This window comes from Kryptolebias marmoratus, linkage group LG20 (genome assembly GCF_001649575.2).
Source record: "Kryptolebias marmoratus isolate JLee-2015 linkage group LG20, ASM164957v2, whole genome shotgun sequence".
Lineage (NCBI taxonomy): Eukaryota > Metazoa > Chordata > Actinopteri > Cyprinodontiformes > Rivulidae > Kryptolebias > Kryptolebias marmoratus.
The window spans coordinates 14,830,094-14,855,527 of NC_051449.1; the positions used below are offsets into that span (position 1 = coordinate 14,830,094).

At 36.4% G+C, this 25,434-nt stretch overlaps 1 protein-coding gene across 1 annotated transcript in view; it reads left to right on the plus strand.

Annotated features, from left to right (window-relative positions):
• clstn2 (calsyntenin 2) overlaps positions 1-25,434 on the plus strand; it is a 151,214-nt gene that overhangs the window by 54,819 nt on the left and 70,961 nt on the right. The window contains exon 2 of the mRNA XM_017422299.3: positions 23,094-23,216. Within this exon, the coding sequence (XP_017277788.1) occupies positions 23,094-23,216 (123 nt within the window). The remainder of the gene's footprint in view (positions 1-23,093; positions 23,217-25,434) is intronic.

A 25,434-nucleotide genomic window follows, 5' to 3' on the forward strand; every position in this document is an offset into this window, starting at 1 on the left:
GAGGAACTTAAAAAGAATGTGCACATGTCACAATGTGTTAATGAGTGGTTTAAGTAGTGAGTTTGAATGCATGGAACAGACATATTTCAACAGAGCTGTTAAAATATGTCTTCAGAATCATTATTTTATTACAGAATGTAAGTTTCCAGGGGAAGGTGCCTTGAGGCAGAGGAGTGTGTTTTGAAGGATGCAGACTTCCCACTCAGCTGGAGGATTTCTCCCGACACATTACATGTTCCGGTGTCAAGCTTTAAGTTTAGATAATGTAACTTGTAGCCCGCAGCAAAAACAACTCAAACTTTACCTGAGTTGTGGCCAACAGTTTTCCTAGGATGCAAAACAAAATACAATGTTTTGTAAGACTGCACAAACTCAGCAACAACAGACGAGGAACAACCCAATGAAATATTTGGCACCATTTCTCAGAATGCAATGCCATTTCAGAAATGACGTTTTAAAATAAAACTAAACACAACAATACATAAAAGGATTATGTTTTAAAGCTTTTCAAACAATATAACAGAAAACATGAAAACATATCAAAAGATAATTTTAGTTCAGCTAATGGAAAAAACAAATATTTGCCAAAACAACAAAACACAACAATATGTAAAACAACATTTCCAAAAAGGATAGCAGTATAACAAAAAAGCCAATTGCAAAAGAGAATACAAGACATTTATTCAACCAAACCATTGTTTTATACAGTATTTTAAAGAGATACAAAGACAATTTGCAAAACACATCATTTCAGAAAATGCATCTTTTCAGAAAATATTTTACAACAAAATAACAACAAAACATAAAACACAATAAAAACCACCTCAGCATTCCAGTAAACATCAACAGATTTTTTTCTTTAACTTCTTTACAAAATTCTAAAAATACAAACAAAATCAAAACAAAAAAAATTCTTTTTTATCTCATTTATAAAAGAACAGAGTCCAAGTCAGGTTTGTTTTGTTGTTGTTTGATCTTACGTTTTGTGTATATTGTTGTGGCTTTTGCATGTCTGGGGTTTTGTTAATCAAAGTTTAAGACTGTTTTACACCACAAACATTAATTCACGTCTCCTGTCATGAATCCCACCTGTGTGACAAACCTTCAGTAATTACCACGCCTAACATCCCTTACATGTATGAAGAACATCACATAGAGGAACATTAACACGGTGTGTAAATTCATACTCATACTGTTCGGCTCTTAGAACTTGTGTTTCCAAAAGAACCGAGATTGTGTTACACCTCTTTGAAACAATGGATGGGTGGTGAGCAAAGAGAAGGGTTTTCTTTTCCTTTCCACCCAACTAGATCCAGTAGAGGGGTGCCATTAGATTACAGTCATTTATCTTTCCTATGTGAATATGGCATTATGAGTAATGGTACTTTCACGCTTTTCAGCTCCCCTGATTACTTTGGCCTCCAACTCCTCCTCCCAAATGCCTTTTTATTCCAATGACATGTTCTTTCAAATGTATTTCAGACAACTTTGACAAAGTCAGATGTAAACTTCAGAGGGTTTCAATTTGACATTAAGCTCGCAGGGACAGGTGAAGGTTTTGGCAGTGGTACAGCAACAATAGTAAGGGTTCAGATGCTATTAGCCTGACTCTGCTAAGCAACTGGAGAATGCATTTTCTGAGAAAAAATATCCTTGAACTCACTCACTGGGCAAATTTCATATTTCATACTTGGTATTCTGTCATATTGTAGCAAGACTCTTCCTGTTATTGTAGAAAATGAATGGCACACCTTTAACAGACTCGTCATACTTTCTGTATGCTTTTATCTTTTATTATAAAGTCTTACCAGGTGTCTTTGTTGATAAATAAAATGCAGAAGCACACAGTTTTAAAGTTGTGAATCATAGATAAAGCCATGCATTGCAAGCTCTAACTGTTTAACATGCCATGTGAATCTAATCTTATTATTATTTGAGAGGGTTTTGCATCTAAAGCATTGCTGTGGCTCTTTGACTGCCTGAATTGGTCAGTGTCCACTTCGGTGCTGCTCTGGAGATAAAAACTGCTGAGGAAAAGCCTGACTTGTGATACTGACAGCTCATAGATCTTAACTGCCTTGTCCCCAGCCCTGCCTCTTTGTCTCTTCTTTGTCTGTCTGACCGTTTTTCTCATGCACTCACACACGCACTTCACTAGTTAATAATTTGGAGCCTGTTGTTTCCTGGATCCATATCACTTTGTAACTCAAAGATTCTCTGATTATTTTTAATGGAAACTTCTCAAAAAGATTTCCTTGTGTTGTTTGATGAACTATTATGAACAGTTATCTGTGAAGGGAGACACGCTGTGCTGCAACCAGCCTCATTAGAGATGGTAAGAAAAAGGATGGAGCACAGGCGTAGACAGAAACACTGGGGACATTTCTCTTGACTTTTGTGCCGCTCGGTGGAGTTTATCATTGGGATTCAACTTTGCAAACTTCATTCTATGTCTCTAACATTTCAGAACACCGGCAGAGAAAATGCAAAGTTGCAACATTGTCTCTAAGAATGGGTACCACTAGGATCATTAGGGCCTGATGCCCCTTTGTTGTGCATCAGTGTCAGAGAACAGAGATGGAATCGTTGCAGACACACTCTGAGCTGGTAACTTGAGAGCTGAATTAGTGTGTGTGTGTAAAGTGGGGGACTATACTCTGCTGCTGTCTCCCAGCACATTTTGTGATACCAGTGAGTTGTATGTAAGCAGGCACCAACGCAGTGTTCACCTGCCACTGAATTACCAAAGTGGACGAGCTTCACGAGAAAGTTTTCCTTTTTTTTTCATCAATAAGCCTCAACCAATATGTAAAAACAGCTAAAATCAAATGTTAAGCTAGTGATTTAAGTTGACTGTGGGATTATTTGGAAACATAATTCAGAGCTGCATAAGCCCTGTGCTAGTTTTGTATTTAATAGCTGTGGGTATATATATGCTAATTAAATGTTTAAGGAAAGTTAAATTCAGTGGATGCGGTAAAAATGGCTGTATGTTTATGGTAGCAAAGCTCATCAGCAGTGGAAGTATCAGCATCAGATGTTATTCCAATTCAGTTTTGACTTGACTTGACTTTATATATTTTTGGGGGTATTTATGACTAGTATCTTTCTCTTTTTGTAACACTTAGGGCTAAATATCTTATTGGCAATTAATTTTAAGCTTTATTTTATTTTTGTAGATCATCCTAAGACTCCATATTTATTGTTTCATTTGGGATCTCGTTTTTGGGTTCAAAACTCTGTTTGGGTCTTTCAGTGTGAAGTTTCCATGTTTTCCTCCTGCATGTGTGTATTCTACAACTTCCTGCAGGTATAGAAAATGGATAGATGGATTATTTTCATAGTGACCATACGGTGAAAAAAAACCCCCAGCTTAAAGCAAATCTTCAATTTGCCACTAAACCTACAGGCAGGCCTTTTGTAAGAAATTGCTTTAAACTTGCAAATCAAAGCTCAAGTTGTTTGGCCACAGAAGCAAATGTTGACATGTTTGCTGCAGCCCATCTCTTCAGGATCCTCAGATCAACTGTGAAGCAAAGAGATGGAAATTTCAGGACCGTGGCGGATGGAATTTCTTTTTTTTTAACGCTTTCTAAAAAACATCTAACATGATGGAAGTAAATAAACAGTGCAAATTTTAAAATGTGAGCAAGTTGATTTTAGAGACCTGTGGACAATGACGCAAAATCTCTACAGAAAATTGTAAGTATCAGCTTCTGAGCCTGGAGGAACAATAGATTTGTTTTTCTTTTTTTTAGTATGCTTTAAGAAATGACAACTTCTCTTGTATTGTTCGAGCATGTCACCTTTGTTCAAAAGTCCCCGACTCGCTTTTGTTTTCTTTAAGATATGTTTAAATTGGCAACTATTTGCTCGGAGTGTATGTACTTTTCCACATGGCTGTGTGCCTTTTCTCTTGTTGGTGCATACAGATAAAGGGGAACGTGGCACATGAGCTGCCTGTGGTCCCAGCATGTGGCAGCATGGATTAAACGTATCACTGTGTGCTTAACATAGTGCAAATAGATGAAAGTCTTATACCACTTGCAGCTTAAAGCCTGGTTGCCTAAACTTCTATAGTCTTTGTGTTTTTACTTTTTCTGTTTGGCCTCTTGACAGCGTGCCGGGTTATAACTGCATCAGCGGAGGTTTTATGCTGCAAGGCTGGAGTGTCTGTGTAATCCAAGTGTCTGTTATATCACTGCTGTGTTTCCTATACCCTCCTTTGTGTTGGAAATTAAATCTTACCACTTCTCCTGGATTAAATTGAAAAACATGAGCGATAGCTTGAACTTCTTTCCTTTGCTGCTGCCCTTAGGTGGAGAAGATTTATCTTCTGCTCTACCCTCTGGTCTGTAACTAATCCCTGAGATATCCCCCTCATCTTTTTCTTTCTCATTGCAGTTACGTCCGCAGCCATTTTTCTAGACCTCTTTTTTTCCCTTCTACTTCTTCCCCAAGCTCCCATCTTGTCCCATTTACTGTAAATACTTCCAAACCCACACACATGCATGGACACTTTTAACAAAAAAACAAACAATACATACCTTTCAGACCTGGTGCTTTACAACCCCATCACATGCATGAATGCAACACCTGGTTCACTTAATCCTGATCCTGGTGAATATTTATGCAGACAGTGCATCCTGTCTGGTATGGTGAGTATCTACATCTATGGTTTGTTGGTTCAGTTTATTCTCACTTGCCAGTTTCATTCTCCCTGTCACTCCTAACAATCTTCTAGGCCTTCCTTTAGTTCGCAGCGAACATACAAACCAGGTGCACACACAAACACAGGCATAAACACACAGTGGTGAGTGGTAGCAGGTTGCCGAGGGCTGTTTCTCAAATGACTGGCTATAACCACCAAGAGTTACATGGACGGGTTGAACTCCATCAGTCAATAGTCCGTCACCCCTGGTTCTCTCCAGCATGGTGGTTTGGATGTAGCCTCGGGCTGTCTGTGTGTGTCGGTGTGTTTGTGATTCTGGAGGCATAAAATACAGGTACAAAATAAGAGAAGGAAAGTGATGGAAAACTAAAATATTTATCAACAGATTAGGAAAATAGTTTTCCAATAATAGGTTGATGATTGCAGTTTTAATTTTTCTTTTACAAATGTCACCACTGTGATCTGGGTTAAAGGAAAGCTGTGCCATTTAAGAAGTTAAAAAAACTAATGTTTTTTTCCCCCAGGTTATTTATTATTGGATTTAAAATAACAGCATGAGAGCTGATTAATATTGGTGCCCTGTCACATTTCCTTGCTGAGCACACAGCCGTGCCAACACCAGGCATGACCCACCATCTGTACACCGAACACTGGCTATCTGATAATTACAAACACTATGATTTTTAGATTTATTTGTGTGTTTCAACCAGTTACTTAGCACAAACTACACCAGCTGGAGTTTCTATTTTTAGTGCAAACAAATCTTCTTGAATGAACCAGTTAAGAATGTCTGTAATTTTTCCAAGCTATCAGAGGAAACCAAACACGGATGGTATTTTGGGTGAGAATAAAGTACCTGAATGCTCCTTGGCCGCCACAGCATCTGACACTCCTGGAAAACTCAGAATAATGATGACTATTTGAACTCAATTTTGCACAGATGTGCACTGCTCTAGGTGATTTTGAATCCATTTTATTTTCAAAATTTACAAATTTGCAGTTTGGCTGCCTGTAAAATATATTTAATTGCCACTTAAGAATGTGCCTTAAAGCTGCAGGTTACGAGGGTAAGTCTCAGTCAAACCTGGCAGCTGCTTTTAATGGACCTCAGAGAATTTTAAATCACAAAACTGTCTCATGTAAAGTGAGTAGTTTATTGCTTGTTGCACAATATCATTGTTTTAATGTAGGATTTATTTCTTTGTATGACTGATGGAGGTAATTTTACAGTTTCACCTTATTTTAAACATTATTTAAAATTGTTGTCTATATTTACAATAAACATGCGCCAAAAGGTCCAAGTCAAGTTTAGGATTTTACTGGCATAAAATAAAAACAGAGAGAAGATGATGGGTCTTTCATTTATTTGTTTGATTTTTCATTTTATTTATCAACTTAAAAGGGCAACATGTCAAACTTAAAAATGCACTACAGTCTAATAATTACACATCATATTTAGCTCAGTTTCTGTAAGACTGATTGATTATAGCCATTTTTGTGTTAGCTAATGACAATTAGATGTGGTGACCACCTTGAATTGCATTGACTCCAGAGGTTAATCAGTTGTAGTGGTACATCCACTAATTATTTTCTGAAAGTTTCATTGAAATCCGTTCTTTGGTTCTTGAAGTATTTTGCTAACAGACAGACATAGTGGACTCCAACAGTCAATACAACAGTTTTAGGCAAAATCTTGAGCAATGAGTAACACTTGGACTATATGTAGTAAATGACTCTCAGCTACAACCACGCCAAGTTTTAGCACAATATTAGTAAATTTGACTATAGCTATTTTTGTGTTCCAAGGGTAGTTGACAGAGGCAGCCATTTGGAATTGAACTGGATCCAAAAGTTATTCAATTCTAGAGGTGTATCCAGTGATTATTTAATGAAACTTCTATTAAAATCCATCCAGTGGTTCATGAAATATTTTGCTAACAGACAGACAGACATGGTTGATTCCAAATAGTTAAAGGTAAAATTTCAGAGATCTTGTCCAATCTGTTAGCTCTCAAAATATGTGTTGGGGATCAGTCTCAGCTACTACCACATTATATTTTTGGTCAATATCTGCAAAATGGATTGAGTTATAAACTTTTTTTTTTAATTTGTCCAATTGTTAATGGAATATCTTGGTAACAGACAGACAAACAAACACACACACTCGCACACACAGACAGAATGATCTGCCTTTGCCTTTTGTCTGCAGCCAACAAGTCCATTATTTATATATCCCTGGAGATGTATTTGGGAGTCTACTGTGTATGGAGATTTTAGTCATTAACACATCTTTGTAACAGTTTGACAAACAGGCTCTGAAAGACTAATATTTTTTTTAATTATTAATATAATTTGGAAGGCTAATGAATATTTAATTGAATCTACTTTGTATGCAATTTCAGCATTTGTTGAACCAGGGTTCAAAATGAACTGCCCTTCTGAAAAACAGCATTGTGCATATTTTGCCTAAAAGTAATTATCCCCAGCTGTTATCGTGCAAACTCACCCTTGGCATCACTTATTAAGACCAACACCTCGAGAGTATTGAGAAATTTAAAAAAAAGAAAAAATGGTACTTAAGGGCTCTAAGCCTCTCAGCCCTGGTGGCGCAATATTCAGTTTTTGTTGACACCATGTGTTTGTGTGTTGGCGAACACATTTGTGCGATACCAGATGAATCCTCGGAAAGTGTTTTTCACACACACACATACCTTCAGCCATGACTGAAGCTTTTCTCCTTCTTTAAAAATGCTTCTACCAGCCACTTTAACTTGCCTGGGGTGATTTCTTACTCTTTATCAATAATAGCATACACAGATTTGCAGCTGTTTTCCAGCCATAAGGTTTATTTTTTTAAGTTTCTAAGCCATCTTTTGCCTTCTGAGTTATTTATTTACATATTATTGCTCACTGAATAAATTTAAAGTAGATATCATTTTTTTTTCCCTCACTAGGGATAAACTATAAACGGAACAAAACTGACTCTTGAATGGAACAACATAAGAACAGAACGTGAGCCTAAAGTTAATCTGAGAAACTGTTTGTCTTGTTGTGAAGCAACGTGTTGGTGTCAGAAAATTATCTTTCTGAGGATGCGGGGAGGACATGTTTAGTTTGGATGCTTAAAGATTTTTAAACAATATATATTTTGGGTGCTTAATAGGGAAAAAAAACATTTTTTAAAGCAGATTACACATCTTGTTCTGAAAATAGCGCCATATTTTTATGTTTCAAAAAAGTGCCATCTTTAGAATGAAATTTTGCAACATATTTTTCACAAATGGACGTGTTTTGCCACTTTCAGAGCATTCAATGTGGTCACTGTGCTACTCAATGAGCTCCATTAAGGACACAGTGGAAGTAATTTCCTACTCCCGTCTTGTTAGAGCACTATTGGAACAGATTTTGTGCAGTAATTGAATCAGACGTCTTGGAGCTTGGACAGATGTAAGACACTTCCTGCTTCCTTTTTCCCTCCCGTCTATTATTTCTCTGGTTTGCCTGTATATGTTAGAGAGTGTCCAAAGGAAACTGAACTGATGCTACAGCAAACTTCAGTTTGAAGGTGTGAAAAGATGCTGCAGTTTTACTGTCACTGTGGGTTTGTGTTTACATAGTTTCATTTCTTTTGTTCAAAGAAAATTCTTCCTAAATAGTTTTTTCTTCAGTTTATTTCAAAAGTTTGTTGTAGAGATGAACTAAATCAATCCCAGTCACCCTGGATCTCCAATATATGTTAAACATGTCCCTCCCTGACTCTTACTTTCATTGAAAGCTTAACAAATATCCCAACAAACAGACACACAGACAGTTTACAACCTGTCAGCTGATACCAGTGACAGGCAGAGAACATGAGAGATGGAAGGAAGAAGAAAAACTCTCCTAAGTGGGTTTAGATAACAGATTTTTTTTATGACAGATAGTGACAGACAGAAGATCAGAGACAGACGGTAAGAGAAGCTGCAAACTGTCAGACTCAAATGTGGTTTAAATTTAAAGCGACAAAAAAAAAAACGGAGCAGCAACAACAGCACAGCTTTTATGACTGTGGTGAACTGACGGGATGTGTCTGTCACCAAGAGTCTTCAGTGTCAGAGGAACAACTAGGGCAGAACAGGAGCTTGTGTCCTTTTTCATTTGGTGATCTGTAAACTCACAGAGCAAAGGCAGCAAAATAGTTGGTCAGAAAGTAAATATTTGCTGATATTTTCTTTTTTTGTAGAAGTAGTAGTAGCAGTTTTCACACAAGTTTTGTATAAAGATATACATATTAACAATAAATTATAGTAATGTGTTTCATTATCCTCAAAACAAAATGAAACATGACAATAAGAAACAATTACGAATGAAAAAACAGTAAGTGGAATCATGCACATAAAAGGTTATTATTTTTTCTCTATATAAGATGGTTGTGGGTCATTCAAAGACCCACTGTTTTTATGGAAACAGCAAAAATACTCCTAGATATGCCAGTTTTTTGTTCTTTTTTCAGCAGCTGAAATTAGCCTGGATTATGTTCAAAATGTATAACTTTATCAATGTGTTCTGTTGAAGAAATGTTATAGTGAACCAGACTGAGGTATAAATGAATTGGAGAACAGGCCAACAAACTGCTGCCCTCGCTTATAAAACAGTGAAACATTAAGTTGTAATTACTCTGCTAGATCCTCCTGCATCAAACCAAGTCTAAACGTCTGATAAAATGAAGTGGATAGAAAATTTTTGGTTCTTAGCAGGGCTTTGATTTAAAGGATATGAAAGCTTATTATGTGAGGCACCGGACTGAACTGAGCCGAAGTGGTTCAGAATGAATAAAGAGCTCTGTTTATTGTATGACAACAAGGTCTGCCAGACACAGATCTCAGGGACTGTGCCAACTAAATACAGTCTAAATATGGTATTTACCTATTGTGACCAATAAAAATCTTAACTGAAACTTGTATAAGTTTGGCAAAACTTATACATTTAAATTTCATTCAGTTCGTCTATTTAACAGCCGTCCAAACTGGGCTACTTTTCTCAGTTAATACTGAATGTAGAAAATGGAGATTTGTTTATGTCATATTGTTTGGAGTATTCTTTACTTTCACCTCCTTTTTAATAAGAATCAATTTGCTGCTGTCAGCTCTCCTCTCAAAGAAATATTAATGTTTTACAGCTGCTCAAATAAAACAAACGCAAATGATATCACGTTACACAATTGTATGTTTGACTGATTATTTTTGCAAATCAACCAAAGCGGTACACTAATAATCACCACTGCTGAAAGGTGACAGCAGATGATAATGTTTTTGCCCGTGTCTGGTGGTGTGTGTATGTGTTTGTCTATCTGTCTGTCAGCAAAATAGTAACTTTTGGAATCAATACAATTCAAGATGACAAATTGCAGCAAAATCAACATTATCCAATGCAAAAATAGCCATAACTCAGTCGATTTTACAGATAGTGAGCTAAAATTTGATGTAGTAGTAGCTGAGTTACACTCATCACATACTCAGAGTATGACATTTTGCAATATTGCATCAGATTGCGCATAATGTTATTTTCAAGGTTTGACCAAAACAGCTACTTCATCATCTCTTAATTAAGATGATCTTAGTCTAACACCTTGGCAAGAAAGGCAGTGGGTGATATGCACCTCTTTCAAAAAATGCTAGACCTTTTATTTAAAGTATATTTTTGTAATTATATTTAGTTATTTTCATTAAGAAATCAGTTTTTTTATTTGTGTTGTAATTGGTATTATAAGAGAGCATTAAATTCCTTAATGGGATGAAAAATTTCACTTGTACTCAACATTTTAGAGTGTTCAAGCTGCCAATTTAATAATTAACAAGTTTTGTTACTCTCAGTTATAAAGAGCCTAAAGTAGAACCGAGCAGATGGAGGGGTCATTCACCTTCAGCCAGTCAAGGTTTGAAATTTCCATTAAAAGTGTGTTGAACATTTTGAAATGACTGTACACTGTTTATCTTGGCTGAGTGTCACACGACTCCCAGATCTACAGAGTGGAACTGTTTCTAATTCAATCCAGTCAGTCACACTGCCACCTTTCTCTCCTCGCTGCAGCTCCTGTCGCTTCATGCTGCTTTCTGTTAATGGAGATATCACCTCCCCCCTCCCCGTCCTCGTCTCTTTTCTCTCTTTGTTGTCCTTCTCCATCCACTCCACTTTCACTTGACTTCTTTCAGATCCTTCTGCCGTGCTTCTTCATTTGCCCACTCAGTGAGACTAATCGACAGTAACCCATCACCGAGAGCACTCTACAACTTATTTTCCTGCAGAAACTAATCAGCCATCGTTGATTATCTGCGACACGCTCCCCACCTCCCCCACTCATTGTACTGCACAACAAACAGTGATTTATATTGTAGAATAAAGTAGAAAAGACAGACCAGAAAGAAAACAAATTAAGTTTAATATTGAGTGCGACTTTCGATAGAAGGAAGTCAGAGTTTGTTTTAGCAAGACTTCGAGACTTAATATTTCTCTGTATGGCACACAGTTGACATGTTAAAGCTACAGCCATCACTTTAGTTCTCAACTCAGGATATACAATAGCTGAATAAAACATAACTTGGTTCTATACAATATGGAATATCTGTTTCAAACTGCAATATTTATTTTAAAGCCATATTTCCAAAAATGTTGCGATGTTGTGTAAACTGTAGAAAAACTCCCAGAATGCAGTGATTTACATATCTCATAAACCCATATTTTATTCACAGTGAAAAACAGTAAATATATCAAATGTTTAATGTTTATCACTGTAAAACATCTCCTCTTCTTTTAACATCAGTCTGTAAACATCTAGGAACTGAGGCGACCAGCTGCTGGAGGTTTTAGAGGGAATGTTGTCCCATTCCTGTCTGATGTAGGATTCTAGCTGTTCAACTGTCCTGGGTCTTCTTTGCCAGATTTCTGTTTCAAAATATGCCAAATATTTTTAATTGTCGAGAGGTCTGGATTTAGGGAGGCCAGTTCAGCACCTGGACTCTTTTACTATGAAGACATGTTACTGTAATGGATGCAGTACACAGTTTAATATTGTCTTTCTGAAATATGCAAGCCTTCCCTAAAAAGCTTATGTTGTTCTAAAACTTGTATATACTTTTCTGCATTGGTGGTGCCTTTCCAGATGTGTAAGCTGGTCACGCTAGAGGCACTAATGCTCCTCCATACCATCAGATGGGAAGGCTTTTGAACTATGCACTGATAACAGGCTGCATGGTGCCTCTCCCTTTTAGTACAGAAGACATGGCATCTATGGATTCCTAAAAAAATTGCAGATTTTGATTCTTCAGATCACAGAACAGTTTCCCACTTTGCTTCAGTCCATTTTAAATGAGGTTTGGCTCAGAAAAGATGGCAGCGTTTCTGGGTGGTGTTCACATATGGCTTCATCTTTGCACAATAGTGCTTTAACCTGCATTTATGGATGTGAGATGAACTGTGTTTACAGACAATGATTAGTGGAAATGTTCCTGAATCCATGCAGTGATGTCCAGAACAGAATCAGACCTGTTTTTAATGCAGTGCTGTCCAAGGATGGTGATGATTTTTTATTTTATTTTTTATTGATATTATGCACTGTAGATGATGGGATATTTGAAGTCTTCCAAATTTCTGTAAAAGAACATTTTTTAAAAATTGTTTCATTAATTTTAGACAGTTTTTCACAGACTGGTGAATGTCTACCTTGTCTTTACTTATGAGAGATTCAGCTTCTCTAAAATGCTCTTTTTATTTCCAGTCCTCTTGCTGACCTGTTGCCAATTTAAATAATTATTATTAAATATTACCACATACTTTTACGGCCTTTTGTTGCCTGATACCATTCTTTTTAAGATACCATCAAAATCAAAATTAGCTTTTTTTTTCTTCCTAAAATAGTACAGTTTTTTAGTTTAAATATTTGACATGTTTACTGTGTTTCACTGTGAATAAAACATGGGTTTATGATATTTGCAAATCATTGCATTCTGTTTTCATTTACATTTGACAAAACTTGCCAATTTTGGGGGGAATTAGGGCTGTATTTTTATTTCAGTTATTCCTTCACTGGTGTAGATGCCATCCACTTTCAACAACAATAAAAAATGATGTATTTATTTACGAATAAATGTAGCTCAGATATATTAAAGATAGTTATATTTGGCCTGCTTTTGTTCCATTACTTGCATAGTAAAAGCACGTCCTGTGTCCTGGAGCCCAGAGTTAAGATTCAGTCTGTGATGTGCCATAGATCTTTGTGTGTCATGAGTTATAAAATGACATGCCTCGTTTCATATAATAGATGAAAGTACAGCAGGGATTTTCATTATCTCTGTTTTGGATGCTGATAACAGATATTTTTCATTTTTGAATTGTTTTCATTTTCTGTTCCAGCTCCACCCACTCATTCTCCTTAGTTTTCCTAGGTTTGTGCAGACTCATCAGATTCACCAGAATCAGAGCTGCTGAGTTTCTACTTATTTTCCTCTTTTTGACACGCACTAGCACTCTTAAGATACTTTGTTCCTATTAAACTAGGCAGTGTGTTTTATTAACAACATATAACTTCTGTTGTGCATGTGCCCATAACTTAGATGTGTTTACTGAGTTGTCCCTCTCACTTAGGTCTGTGTCCCAACAACAGTGCTGTAGTTCTCACACTTCACAATCTCAGACTAATAATTCCAGAAACTCTACAATATAGCTTCTTTTTCTCCTCACTTTGTTATCATATGCTTCTTTCTCTCTTCTAGCAGCTTTTCTTTACTTTCTCCCCCGTAGCACCCCATTTTTATTAGATTTGTTCTGTTATTTTTTTATTATTTGTTGTCATGGCCATATAGTCAAAAACACTGTTGTATCTGAATGCCATATCCTTAGGCACCTGTGAGTAATGTCATGCTGCAGTTGTTTTTCCTGTAGGCTTATAGACTGAGCTATGCTACCTAGAAAATATGTGACGCCAATTATACATAGCAGCTTTGTGTCCTGCCTTTGTTTGTTTTGATGTAGTCAGCAGGAGATGGAGGAAAGAAGGGTTGCTGTGTCACGCTGCAATTATGGCACATCTTTGTCTCGCATACTGTCTTTCTGGTTGGAAAGCAACCTCTGAAATGTCTTGATAAGACTGAGAGTAAAGCCAAATTAAACCGAAGTCTCTCTAAACTAATTGTTTTTACAACTGGGGTGGGGTGGGGGAAGCTTTAAGCCTTGTGGTTGGTGGAGATCAGAGTTTATGGCCCCTTTAATTAGCTGTTAGCAGCAAACGACACTTAATAACGAACGGCACTGTCTGCAAATCTAAAAAGACAAGGAAGCAAGGTCCTGAGAGAGAGAAGAGGAAGAGTAATGTTTTGAGAATAAACCACTGGTCAACTCTGACTTATTTCTGCTTAAAGTGAAGAATTTAAATGGTGCATTCAATAAGCCTAATTACTTTTTTCTTGCTAACTGCATCTTCATTTGAGCAGTGGGACTGTAAGTCGATGCTTAAGGCACTCATGGACCTAATGTAAAGATTTTGTTCCTCTCTTTGGGATGTTGATGTTATTTTTTTGTTTGTTTTTTTATTTTTGTTCTTGATTTACTGTTGCTCTGTTTAAACTCCTGCTCAACCATTCCTGTGATGAATTTTTAGTTTTGTGTCATTGTCTATTTCTGAAGATGAGTTTATTTGCTTAAATTACCTCAATATAGGAACCAAGAGGTATTGTTTAATATTGCGTTAGGATAGAAGAGAAGTGATTCTCTTTTCTCAAACAAAGATAATTAATCTGTGAATGTTTTGTGTGGGAAAAACAAAAAAGATACTGTCTTCCAAATTAGTGTAAAAGGAACATGCATTCAGCCAACAATAATTGGATACAAGTCTATACTTGTTCTGTTAATGAAGGTTGAGTCTGGGTGACAAAGAAGAGGGTGTATCTTTCTGGGTTGAAATTATGTTGAGCAAAAACTAAATTAAAAGTCATTGTTATGAACCTAGGAAGTGTTTTGTAATTAAAATCACAAATGTTAAACTATGAGAACAGTTGAAATCTAAAATCTCGTTTTTGTTGAGAGAATTTTTTATATTTTCTACCTATATGAAGGGATTTTATATTTTCCATTTTATCATCCAATCATCCAAATTATTATTTTTTCTTTTATTCATTAAAAACATAAAGTTTGTTTGGGTTTCATTAGAAAAAGTATGATCTTTCTGTTTAAGAAGTATCATATAAGAATTCAATTTATTATTTTAATTGGATAATAAATGAAAAGATATGTAAGGCCTTGCAGACAGCAGATGAGTTTTATCTCTGACCTCCTTCCATTATTGTCTCTTCCTCTTTGGCTTTTCCTCCTTGCTGCTGCTCCTGTCACATCCTTTCTCTGTCTCTCTTTGCCTCCGTCATTCACATTTTGCATTCTGTTCTTTGTTTTTCAAGTTCATCTGAAGCACACTTGTGAACTGAAGGTGAGAGGGTGCTGGTCCATGTGCATGTGTACACACTTACCCAGGCTTTAATTACAGCCCATTCTGCCAGGGCACCGGTAGGTCACTGCAGATCTGCACATGCTCAGTCTGCTTCCTCACCGGTCGATAGAGGCTATGTCATTATTCTTTTAAATGACTGAAATATTGATGCACTCCTGTGGATTTTTTTTTTTTTTTTTAATCTTAGATTTTTGTTTTTAGCTCTTTGTTACTGGATTGCTCTGCTTCTTTCAGCCTCTTTGCTTTCATCTTTAACATTTCAACACATATTCCCACTTTTACCTCCTGGTGAGCTGCAGTGTTGAGGCATATTGGTATGAATATGTTGACCGTGAGCCAGTTTGGATTCACCTGACAAGACATTTGAGGCTTTTCTAAATTCATGACTTAAATATAAAGCAGGAACATTCAGTTTCTAAGTGTCCCGAATAAGAAAAGACTTGAAGAGTCAATAAAAAACAATTTTATTTGTTATCGCCTACTGCGGAAAGGCAATTTTTTTGTCACTGTGTGTGTGCGTGTGGTGGTGGGGTTGGGGGATGAGGTGGGAGGGGTGTTGTTTATGTGTCTGTCTGTTACCAAAATATCTAATGAACCAGTGGTTGAATTTTAATTAAGCTCTCAAAAAGTAACCAACAACTGATTAACTTTTGGAGTCAGTTTAATTCAAGATGGCCACCAGAGCTAACTGGCTTTAGGCAACACGAAAATCACAACATCAGATATTCACAACTAAAAATACCACATGACATCACACATGATGTTTATTTCATTGTTTGACCCAAACAGCTACAACTCTGTTGTTGTTTTGCAACAAAACATGATCTTAGTCTAAAATTTTGGCATGAAAGACGATGGGCGATATGCATTCCTTCAATGAATGCTAGGCCTGTAATTTATCATGTTTTTTTAAGAACTCTAATTTTGTTACGAAATGTAATACGAGTATTTGCTTTCTCTTTCCCATACTAAGAGCCTAATTGGAAAACTACTTGGCTTATTCTTTGTGTTATAATATTATTTAATATATATATTTTTTACTTTATGTTTGTTGATTTTTCTTAAGCTTTCAGAACTGCTGTATTTGGCTGACTGGGAATAAACACTTGGTGCTTCTGGTAGCCTCGCCATGGTGTTCTGCTACCACTAGACTATTTTAGTGCAAAAACGCTGTTATCAAATTAGTGTTTAAATGAAACAGATTTGACAAGACTTTAAGTAATTAATGCCTACAGTAGGACAGTAATGTGTCTACAGAAATATATTTTTATAAGCCTTTATTAGATATTTCAAACACACAGACTAATGCAATTTACAGGAAAGCACTGTCTTGTTTCTGGATTTCTGTGAACACATTACTGCCATATCAGATTTTATCCAAGCTTGTGCTGGATCTGCTTTTAGACTGTTCAGACTACTAAGTGAATTAGTCATCTTTATTGGGAAGTCTGATGCTTTAATGGTTGCAGATTTAAGGAAATGGTCAAAGACAGCATGCATTTTGCAGCCAGCAGCCCTTGTAACCTTATTAAGGAAAAATCAGCTGCTACCAAAATGGCTAAAGGGATGGCATCATCTGTCTCATCTGTTGCCACATCCACTATTTTGGTCTAGACAGGAATAGCCCCACAACTGTCTCACATGTTGTCATTAAATTTGTAAAGAATTGGGTTCCCAGAAGGTGAATCTTCCTGATGTTTGAGAGCTTCATGCTTTTGTTTTTCTCCAATATATCCAATGAGTTGGCATTTTTAGATGCTAGTAATTGAAAAATTTCAAACATTCAATAAAATTAATTATTTGATTGTTCCAGTTCACAAATTTTATCTGAGCCTGCTAAACAGAGAGAAAAAACATTCAAACACAGTTTTATATGGTTTTGTTCATTCCTCTGCTACTTCCACAATAATAATAAGAGGAATTAGAATAAGTATTACAAGTATACCTCCAAACAGAGTTAAAACAGGCAAAGTTAAAGCAAGTAGATTATGAGTTTAGTACAAAAAGTGGAGTTAATTTAGTTAGATTAGTTTAAGGAGGCTGGCTTTAAGGAAGGTTTTAAAGAGGAAAAATACTGTGGCGTAGGTGATAGCGGGGCTGTATGGCAGATTTTCATTGTGTACAAGTGAGAAGATGGAATGCTGAAAGGAGAAGGAGTTCAGGAAGGAGGGTAAAGTTAAGAAAGATAGAGTGGATCATGTAGACCTTTGAACATGATGTGGAGTTTTGGAGAAGCTGGAAGTGAAGGTGTTTAAGTATGGTAGTGGTGTGTTTGGTGACAATACAGACAGTAACAGTGCTAAGGCCCAAATGTTGTTTACAGAAAAGCAAATAAAGCAAAAATAAATAGAAAAAAGTTTCATAAATCATTACAAATGGTGACAGGAGCATGGCTGAGAGGAGAAGTCTGACTGGGTGTGAGAGATGGACAAAGATGGCAGAGGCATAAATGAAAGTAAGCAGTCCAAATAAGATTATTGATGTGTTTTCAAAAGAAAGTGTGTGACTGAAGATGAAACCCAGATTAAGACTCTCTCAAAGTAGAGGGAAGCCCTGGATTTGTCAGTTGTGTGAGATATTGAGGCATTTAGATTAAGTGGATTTAGAGCCAATAAGAAATTAATTTTTGTTACTGTTGAGCTTGACAGTATGGTAAGCAAATCATTTTTCTCTTACTACATAGTGAAAGAAGTATAAGAAAGGAAGCACTGAAGTGTGTTTGGTCAACAAGAGCTGGGTGTTGTCTGCAGGTCTGGGAAATTGTCTATCCTGAAAATAGAACTAAGGGGAAGTGAATAAATTAAAACACAAAAAGGAGAGACTCTGGGGAACACCACTTGTTACTTTGGTGTTGTGATTAGATATTTGTAAGTAATTGATTACAGCTGGAGACATATGATGTGAACCCGGTGAGTGGTTTGTTGATTATTCAATTCAATTCACTTTACACACACACACCCCTCCCCCCAGTGGTAACTGCTATCGCGAAAAAACAAAAGTTTCTCCTTCACACAACAGGTGTAAGAAGGTGGTCCTACAGAACATGCTTTATGTGTGAGTTAAAGAACAAAAACGACTCCAATGTCTCTGGTGGTTGCACTAGGAGTAAAATTAATGTCTCTCATAGAAACTTGAATGTAAATAAGCAAGAAATTAAGGTCATAAAAATTAAGACAAAGTATTAAGAGGAACTGAACAGACAGAATTAACATATAACTGACAGCAGGAAGGAAGGAGTCCAAATGCTGGAAGATGGGAAAAATGATGAGTGTGTACAGCTGAGCCGATTACTGATGAGAGACAGGTGTGTATGGAGCTGGAAGGAAACCAAGTAAGGAGATCTAATGGGAACGAATACCACAATAACTAGAACACTCAGAGAGTGCAAACCTCCGCCAAGGCCATAGTGTCATTAAAGAAATAGTTCAATCTGGGATAACGGACAAACAAGCCAACAAACCAACCAGCACTACTGAAAACATAACCTCCTTGGTGGAGGAAATAACATAACACAGCAAAACCAAGTCAAAACCACGATGGAACCCAGAATCAGACAGAAATAAACTCAAAACACCAAAAACTAAAGCAAACCACACAATCATGACACACATTCTGTTTCAAAAATGTTAAATCCAAAGACCACAATAGGGATCAATTACTTTAGACTGATCAGGTCCAAAATGCATTTGTTTATTTACCAAATCAAATAAGTTATCTGGGAATGAAATGAATTAACTTTGAGGGCTTTTTGACCCAGCCTCTTATCTCATTATTATCAGATCATTTTTATTTAACCATAATACTTCAGTTTATGACATTTCTATCAGCACTTCTTGTGCTTAATCTTTGATGCCTGTCACAAAATGTTATCATTACGAGAGTGACATGTTATAACATCTTATTATTCTGTTAGTATTGTTATAGTGTGTAAGGTAGTACTCTTAGGAGGTTTAGGGCAAAATTGCACAAACTCAGATCTGTATCAGTCTTTTTCTTGTATCCAATTCTGTCACTATCTTCTGTAAAATCACATCTGTACCATGGTTGACTTTGTCTAAACAGTTGCTCTAAAGGGATTTATTTATTTATTTAATTGCTTTATCCTGCAACCTCACCTTCATTTTTGTTTTAATGGGTTTAACGCAAGGATGTCAAGGATGGATATCTTTAATGCATCATTAATGGCACTTCATGCCATGAAAGAGTATTTGAAAAAAAGCCCATTTTCAGGATGTGATGTGTGTTTTTCCCTTTTTGTTTATTAGGCTCCTTTTAATGAGCCTCACCGCTGCTGTGTCATCCACCAACCAATTTGTTTGTAATAAATATAAGACCTTGAACTTGAAATTGAACTTGCCATCAGTGAGGAAACTGCACTTGATGTGCGATGAAAGCAGACTTTCTGAATACAAACCTAAATAAAAGATTGTGTGCATAAAATTTATATTTTATGCACACAGTCATATTTACTTTAGTAAGCAGAAGCAGAAAACAGTGAAGAATCGCTCCAATAATTCCCAGTTTTACAGCATATTTTGTAGTTATCGCCCCTTTTTAATATTTGTTCTGGTTTTGAAGATTTTCTTTTATATAAGATTGTTTCGGCTTATTTCACCCCCTGCTTTTAATGGAAATGTTCTAACATTGAAATGTAAATTGAAGTGAAACTGGTAGCATGAGGTAGAGGCCATAACAACAGCACGGAATGAAGGTGATGCACCTCTGAATGCACCATTGAATCCACCATTACGGGTACAATATTACAGGTGTAGCCTAGAGATATCTACATTTCCCATAAAAACAGACTTCCACTCTCCTCTTTCCTCTCTCCAGCAGAGCAGAGTCATGCTGAGTGCTGGAGTGTTTTCTCTCTACAGTATAAGTAGAAGATGACACTCTGGTATTTTGTTTTTCCATGTAGTTTCCTTTGACTCCATATGATTCAGCTGGTAGCTTCTCTTAGAAAACAGAATTCACATCTATAGCAGATCAGGAGGTGTCTGTCAGTGAAGTGAGGCAAATGTGAATTAAAGTTGTACCAGCCATAACATCATGACCATTTTAGAGTTGCAAACAAAAAAAAAATCCTAACCAGGCAATCATTCTTGCGATTTTACAATTACTGCTAAAGTTGAATATTGTTGCCATGTGGAAGATGCAATTAAAAAAAAAGGTTTGAGAGGTGGCATGAATCTGGGAACCATCTATATAAATGCCAGGATGAAGTATATATAAAAAGAAACAACATGGGAAAATGGTCATAATGTATTTGATCAGTGTAGTCTGTTCACTATTTTTAATCACAAACTCCAAACTCAAACTAAATTGTAAAACATAAAAATAAAAAAGAAGCATTGTAAAATTGTGAAATGGTTTGAACAAGAGTTTCTTTAAGATACTAAAAGTCATCCAGCTTTAATGCTCTTGCTGTCATGGGTAATTTATTTGCATTTTTCCAATAATTTGTTTCTTGTATGACCAAAGGCATCACTGAAAGAATATCCTCAGATGAAACTCAACAAAACATGAGAATTTAAATCTTATTATGACCACTAAAACGTTTTATCCTTTAAGGTACTGGTAACCTTTTGGCTTCAAAACCAAAAAATGTTAGTGACAAAGGCTTATGACCCCATCTAATGCTGATTTAAATGGAAACTTTGGTAACAACTATTAGTGACCCTAATGGCAAAACAAACCCTTCACAACCATAATATCACTTTTATTAATTAATTACGGTGTTAAAATGTCACAAACAAGTTTTTTTTTATTTAAGTTGATATCTGGAAATAATCAAAGGACCCTCACTTGGTGTTTGACCCACGGCGAGGTCCCAACTGCAACTTTTAGAACCAATGCTCTACAGAAACCAGCACCACAAAATGAAACCCATTAGAGTTGAAACCCTCACCTTTGGTTTTGAAACACTGATTTTGTCTATATTTAAAAAAGGAACTTGCTTTTTGTACAAGTTTTTATGTGATTGCTACATGTTTTACATTAAAAATAATGCACCTTCACCCTGCATCTGTTCTGAATGTGTTGGAGCTGAATGTTTCTTCTATTAGGACCTATTTCCTGTTTCACTGTGACCCTGCTCTCTCATTGCACTTGTGACGAGTGAGGGAGAAAATGGGATAGTAGGACAAAACTACTGAAGTTTATTCAAACAGATGAAAAACTGCGAGAAAGCTTTAAGAACAGTTTGATGCATTTGAAATCAGTGCCAGCTGGACATGTCATCTGCTCACTGGCACGAGACAAAGCGTTCCTCTTCAATGGATTAAAAGGTCAGGGTGTCAGGCCAGTTCCCTGCAGAGAGTGACACTTGCACACCAGGGACACAGTGTGTGTGTGTGTGTGTGTGAGAGAGAGAGACAGACAGAGATACAGAGAGACAGACAGAGAGTGATGGACATATGGTTGTATTTGTGGTTTGGGCATGAGTTTCTATTTGTGAGGTCCTGCTGTGGGGAAGTTTAATTCAGGCCACATTACATTACACTGCATTCAATTAGCAGATGCTTTTATCTGAAGGGACTCATAAGGAACACATTGGACGTAGTGCAGGTTTCAGTATCTTACCTAAGAAAACTTCAGCATGTTAACTGAGAAAATTTGGGAATCTACATTATTCTGGCTGAAGGATTATCACTTTCCCCCATGAGCTAGAATGTCAATAATTACTTTGCGTGATGCTGATCTATGTTAAGCTCCTTTTTATCCGCTATCATGGAAAGGCGTTTGAACCCACCATTTTGCAGAATTGGACAGAGTAATTTCTTTCCTATACAAAAAAATGAAGCAGCAAAGATTTATTGTGGTGGTTCTGAATAAAGACGCAAACTTGGACTTATTAAAAAATTCATTTGTTCACAATGACAGCATTAGACAAGGATTAGGATTACAATTTAAAACACTAATCAAAATTAATGCAATATCACTATACAATGAGCCTACACTTTTTTCAGGTGGTGGTGGTTAGGTGGGGATTTGGAATAAAGCTAAATTTAGCTCTGCTCTTCTTATGAAGCAGTAGCTCATACCTACTATACATTACCCATAAGATGGTGTAATGATGGTTGTTAATGAAGACCTAACAGTGTAGACAAGCATGTAGAAGGCAAGTATTACTCCTAAAATGATTTATTAAAAAAAAGGTGGCACATGTAGTAAAAAAGACTGAAGCAGGACATGAGGACAGAACAGACTTACATATGAGGATCTGTCAGAAAAAGAGTGAAACGAGGGACTTTGTATTTACAGGGAGGTGTGATTAGTGAGAACACATGTGCAAGACAGCACAAACAGTGGAGCTGAGGAAAGATCTATTGTCATGGAAAAAACAAAAACACTGGCAGAAATTATGCAGAAGCATCCCCAAAAAATCGGAAAACTGAAAACTGAAAAAAAACAACTAACTAACCTAAATGTGATAGATAGGTGGCGTTACCTTAAACACTGGCAAAATATCATTGATTTCCAGAGGAACTTTTGTTATAGTAGTGATTATTTACCAGTATTAACTTTTAATTTAAATACCCGACTGTATAATTATCTACTACAATTGTTGCCAAATAGCAGAAATTAGTAAACGCATAACTAATCCCACAGATCACTTCTTCATTGAAGCAATTGCTCATGGGTGTTTTAAATTGCTACTTTTCTAACTTCCTGCGCTGTAATTGGAGATTCATTTTCTCCTGTTATTTTGATTCTGTCCTCCTCTATAACAGAACTAAGGCTAATGTTTTTGTTAGGTTCTCAGCTTATGAAAAAGATGTTATTTGCTGCTTCTTGTGTGAAGTTACTGCTGAGTGAAGCTGCAGTGTCCTTCAGCCACCACACTTCCAACATTATTGATGAGATGTATAATTGAATTAAATCTTCCCTTACAAAGTTTACTTAAAAAGTTCTAACAAAAGATTTTTCTTTCTTCTTTTACAGTTAACAAGCACAAGCCATGGATCGAGACCTCTTACCATGGAGTGATCACAGAAAACATGGACACGGTTCTGCTGGACCCTCCACTGGTGGCTCTAGACAAGGATGCCCCGGTCCCCTTTGCTGGTAGGGAATTCAAAGTACCAAATTCAAGTACCAACAGTTTAATACGTCCCACCCTAATATACACATGCAGTAGGCAGAATCTCCTCACACACTGCCTCAGATGCACAAAGAACCTTGAAGAGGACGCCTTGGTATTGTGTGCAGGCAGCTGTGGTAACTTCACAACACAAGACAAAAACAGATGATGCAGCAGTTCTCTGCACTCACTGTTTGTCATGGAGAGGGGATTCCATTTATCACCAACTGTGGGGTGATACAAATGGTTTTCTTTCTCAAAACAATTTTTTTTCTCACTCTCTTCATTGTTTAGAATACATTTACACAAAGATATTCAGCTCTTTAATCAGTTTAATTACACTATGCAGAATATTATATGTTTAAGCTATATGTTGTATTAATCTCATTTTAAGACCTTTGAATGACCACATATCTTTTATATTGCCCTGGTATTCAATTTTTTTAATGGAAGGAGGATTTGATTGGTTTCATTATGCTTTTTTAATTTACTTTTGGGGTGTAAAAGCACAATAACATGATTTTTCCATTGGAAAGAAAAGACATAGATACATTCTGTCTCAAACAAATACTTAAGAAGTAAAGATTTTTTATTAACCAGTATTTTTTCTTTATTATGATGTACAGTATATTTTTGCAGCATCAACTATTCTGCATTTCAGCTTCACTTTACTTTGACCAATAGTAATTAGTATTCTAATACATGTAACAATTAGCCACTGGCTTTGTTTTAGTTCAAGTCAATGTATCATTCATTATTAATGCTTGGTAATTACAATAAAACCAACGTGAAGAGTTCCCTGATTCTATATTAGTTGTTAGGATTGTCCTGCTACCAAAATGAGCTAAAAACCCTGTGATGTCCATGGAAAACTACTGTGAAACAAACTTGAACATTTTTGAAGTGAAGTTGCTGCACAACCATTGATCACTCCTATTGACTGAGTGCTGGGATTGCAATGCAGATATGTGACACTTAACAATGACAGTGCATCCTGATTATAAGCCTTATCTCCAGATGATGATTATTAGTGTTTTATGCAGTAAAAGGCAACATTATACACGGGTAAAGTTGATGGGAACAGGCAAAAAAGGACAGAGAAACCTTCTCTATAGTGAGACTAAGCATTTTAAGACTGAAAGGCAAATGAAAACACTTTTGACAGTTAACACTTAACAGCTCATTACAGTGAATAGCTTCTATTAATCCAAGTGCTGACAACCATGAAAAACTAAAACCTCAGCTCTTTTCTTTTCTTCTTATTCTTCTTGTGTTTTTATTCTAATGTCACAGTCATATTTTAGTCTTGTTAGGTTTTATGAGAGAGCAGTTCTATAAATAATGGGTAAATATCGTGGATCTGTGTGAAATCAGTCCTGTGCTCTACAGTTCTGTACTGTGTCACCTAAGTTCTGTCAAAAATGTACAGTGGGAGTACAGAGAATTTGTTTTTTTTTTTAAAAAGGACATATAGTGTGTTCAGCAAAAATAACTCCTACAGCCCAATTTTATTCATCACAAGTTGAGACACTAAAAATATTCCCCAGAGTTTTTTTTTCCGTCCATGCAAAGAGTGTTATAATGATTTATAGAAGTTTTTTTTTTTTCTTGATAAACAAATCTGCGATTCAGCGAATGTTTAATGACACCACAACAACTAGGCTGGCAAAAGAAAAAATCTTTTTATGTTTCTTTTTCTCCATGATTAACATGTGGTTTGTTTGTTTGTTTGAGAAGGTCAAACGTGGTGAGAAATCACCCAAGAGAGGAAAAAAAAAGAAAAGCTCTTGACTGGTGATATTTCTCTCCTTGAATGTTTTTTATTGCATGCAGTCTAATGAATGAAACCAGCACAATAGCTTCCAAGGAGACAGAAAAAAATGGCCATAAAAGAGCGACTCTGTTCCAATTTATCTCCTTGGGCTTATTCTGTGTTTTGCACCCCCCGTCCCACCCACTCCCCCCACACCCAACACACACACACACACACACACACACACACACACACACACACACACACACCACCCTCATTTCACAGAATTTAACTAGTCTGTCAATTTTTTTATCTCGATCTTTGCCCTCATTTGTGCTATTCTCTCCACCTGACACCACATTTTTCCCCCTCTAAAGCCAGCTATCTTTTCTCCTCTTCACTATCTCAACACATTGCTCCCAACGAGCCTGTACCCAGCAAGTCACTTT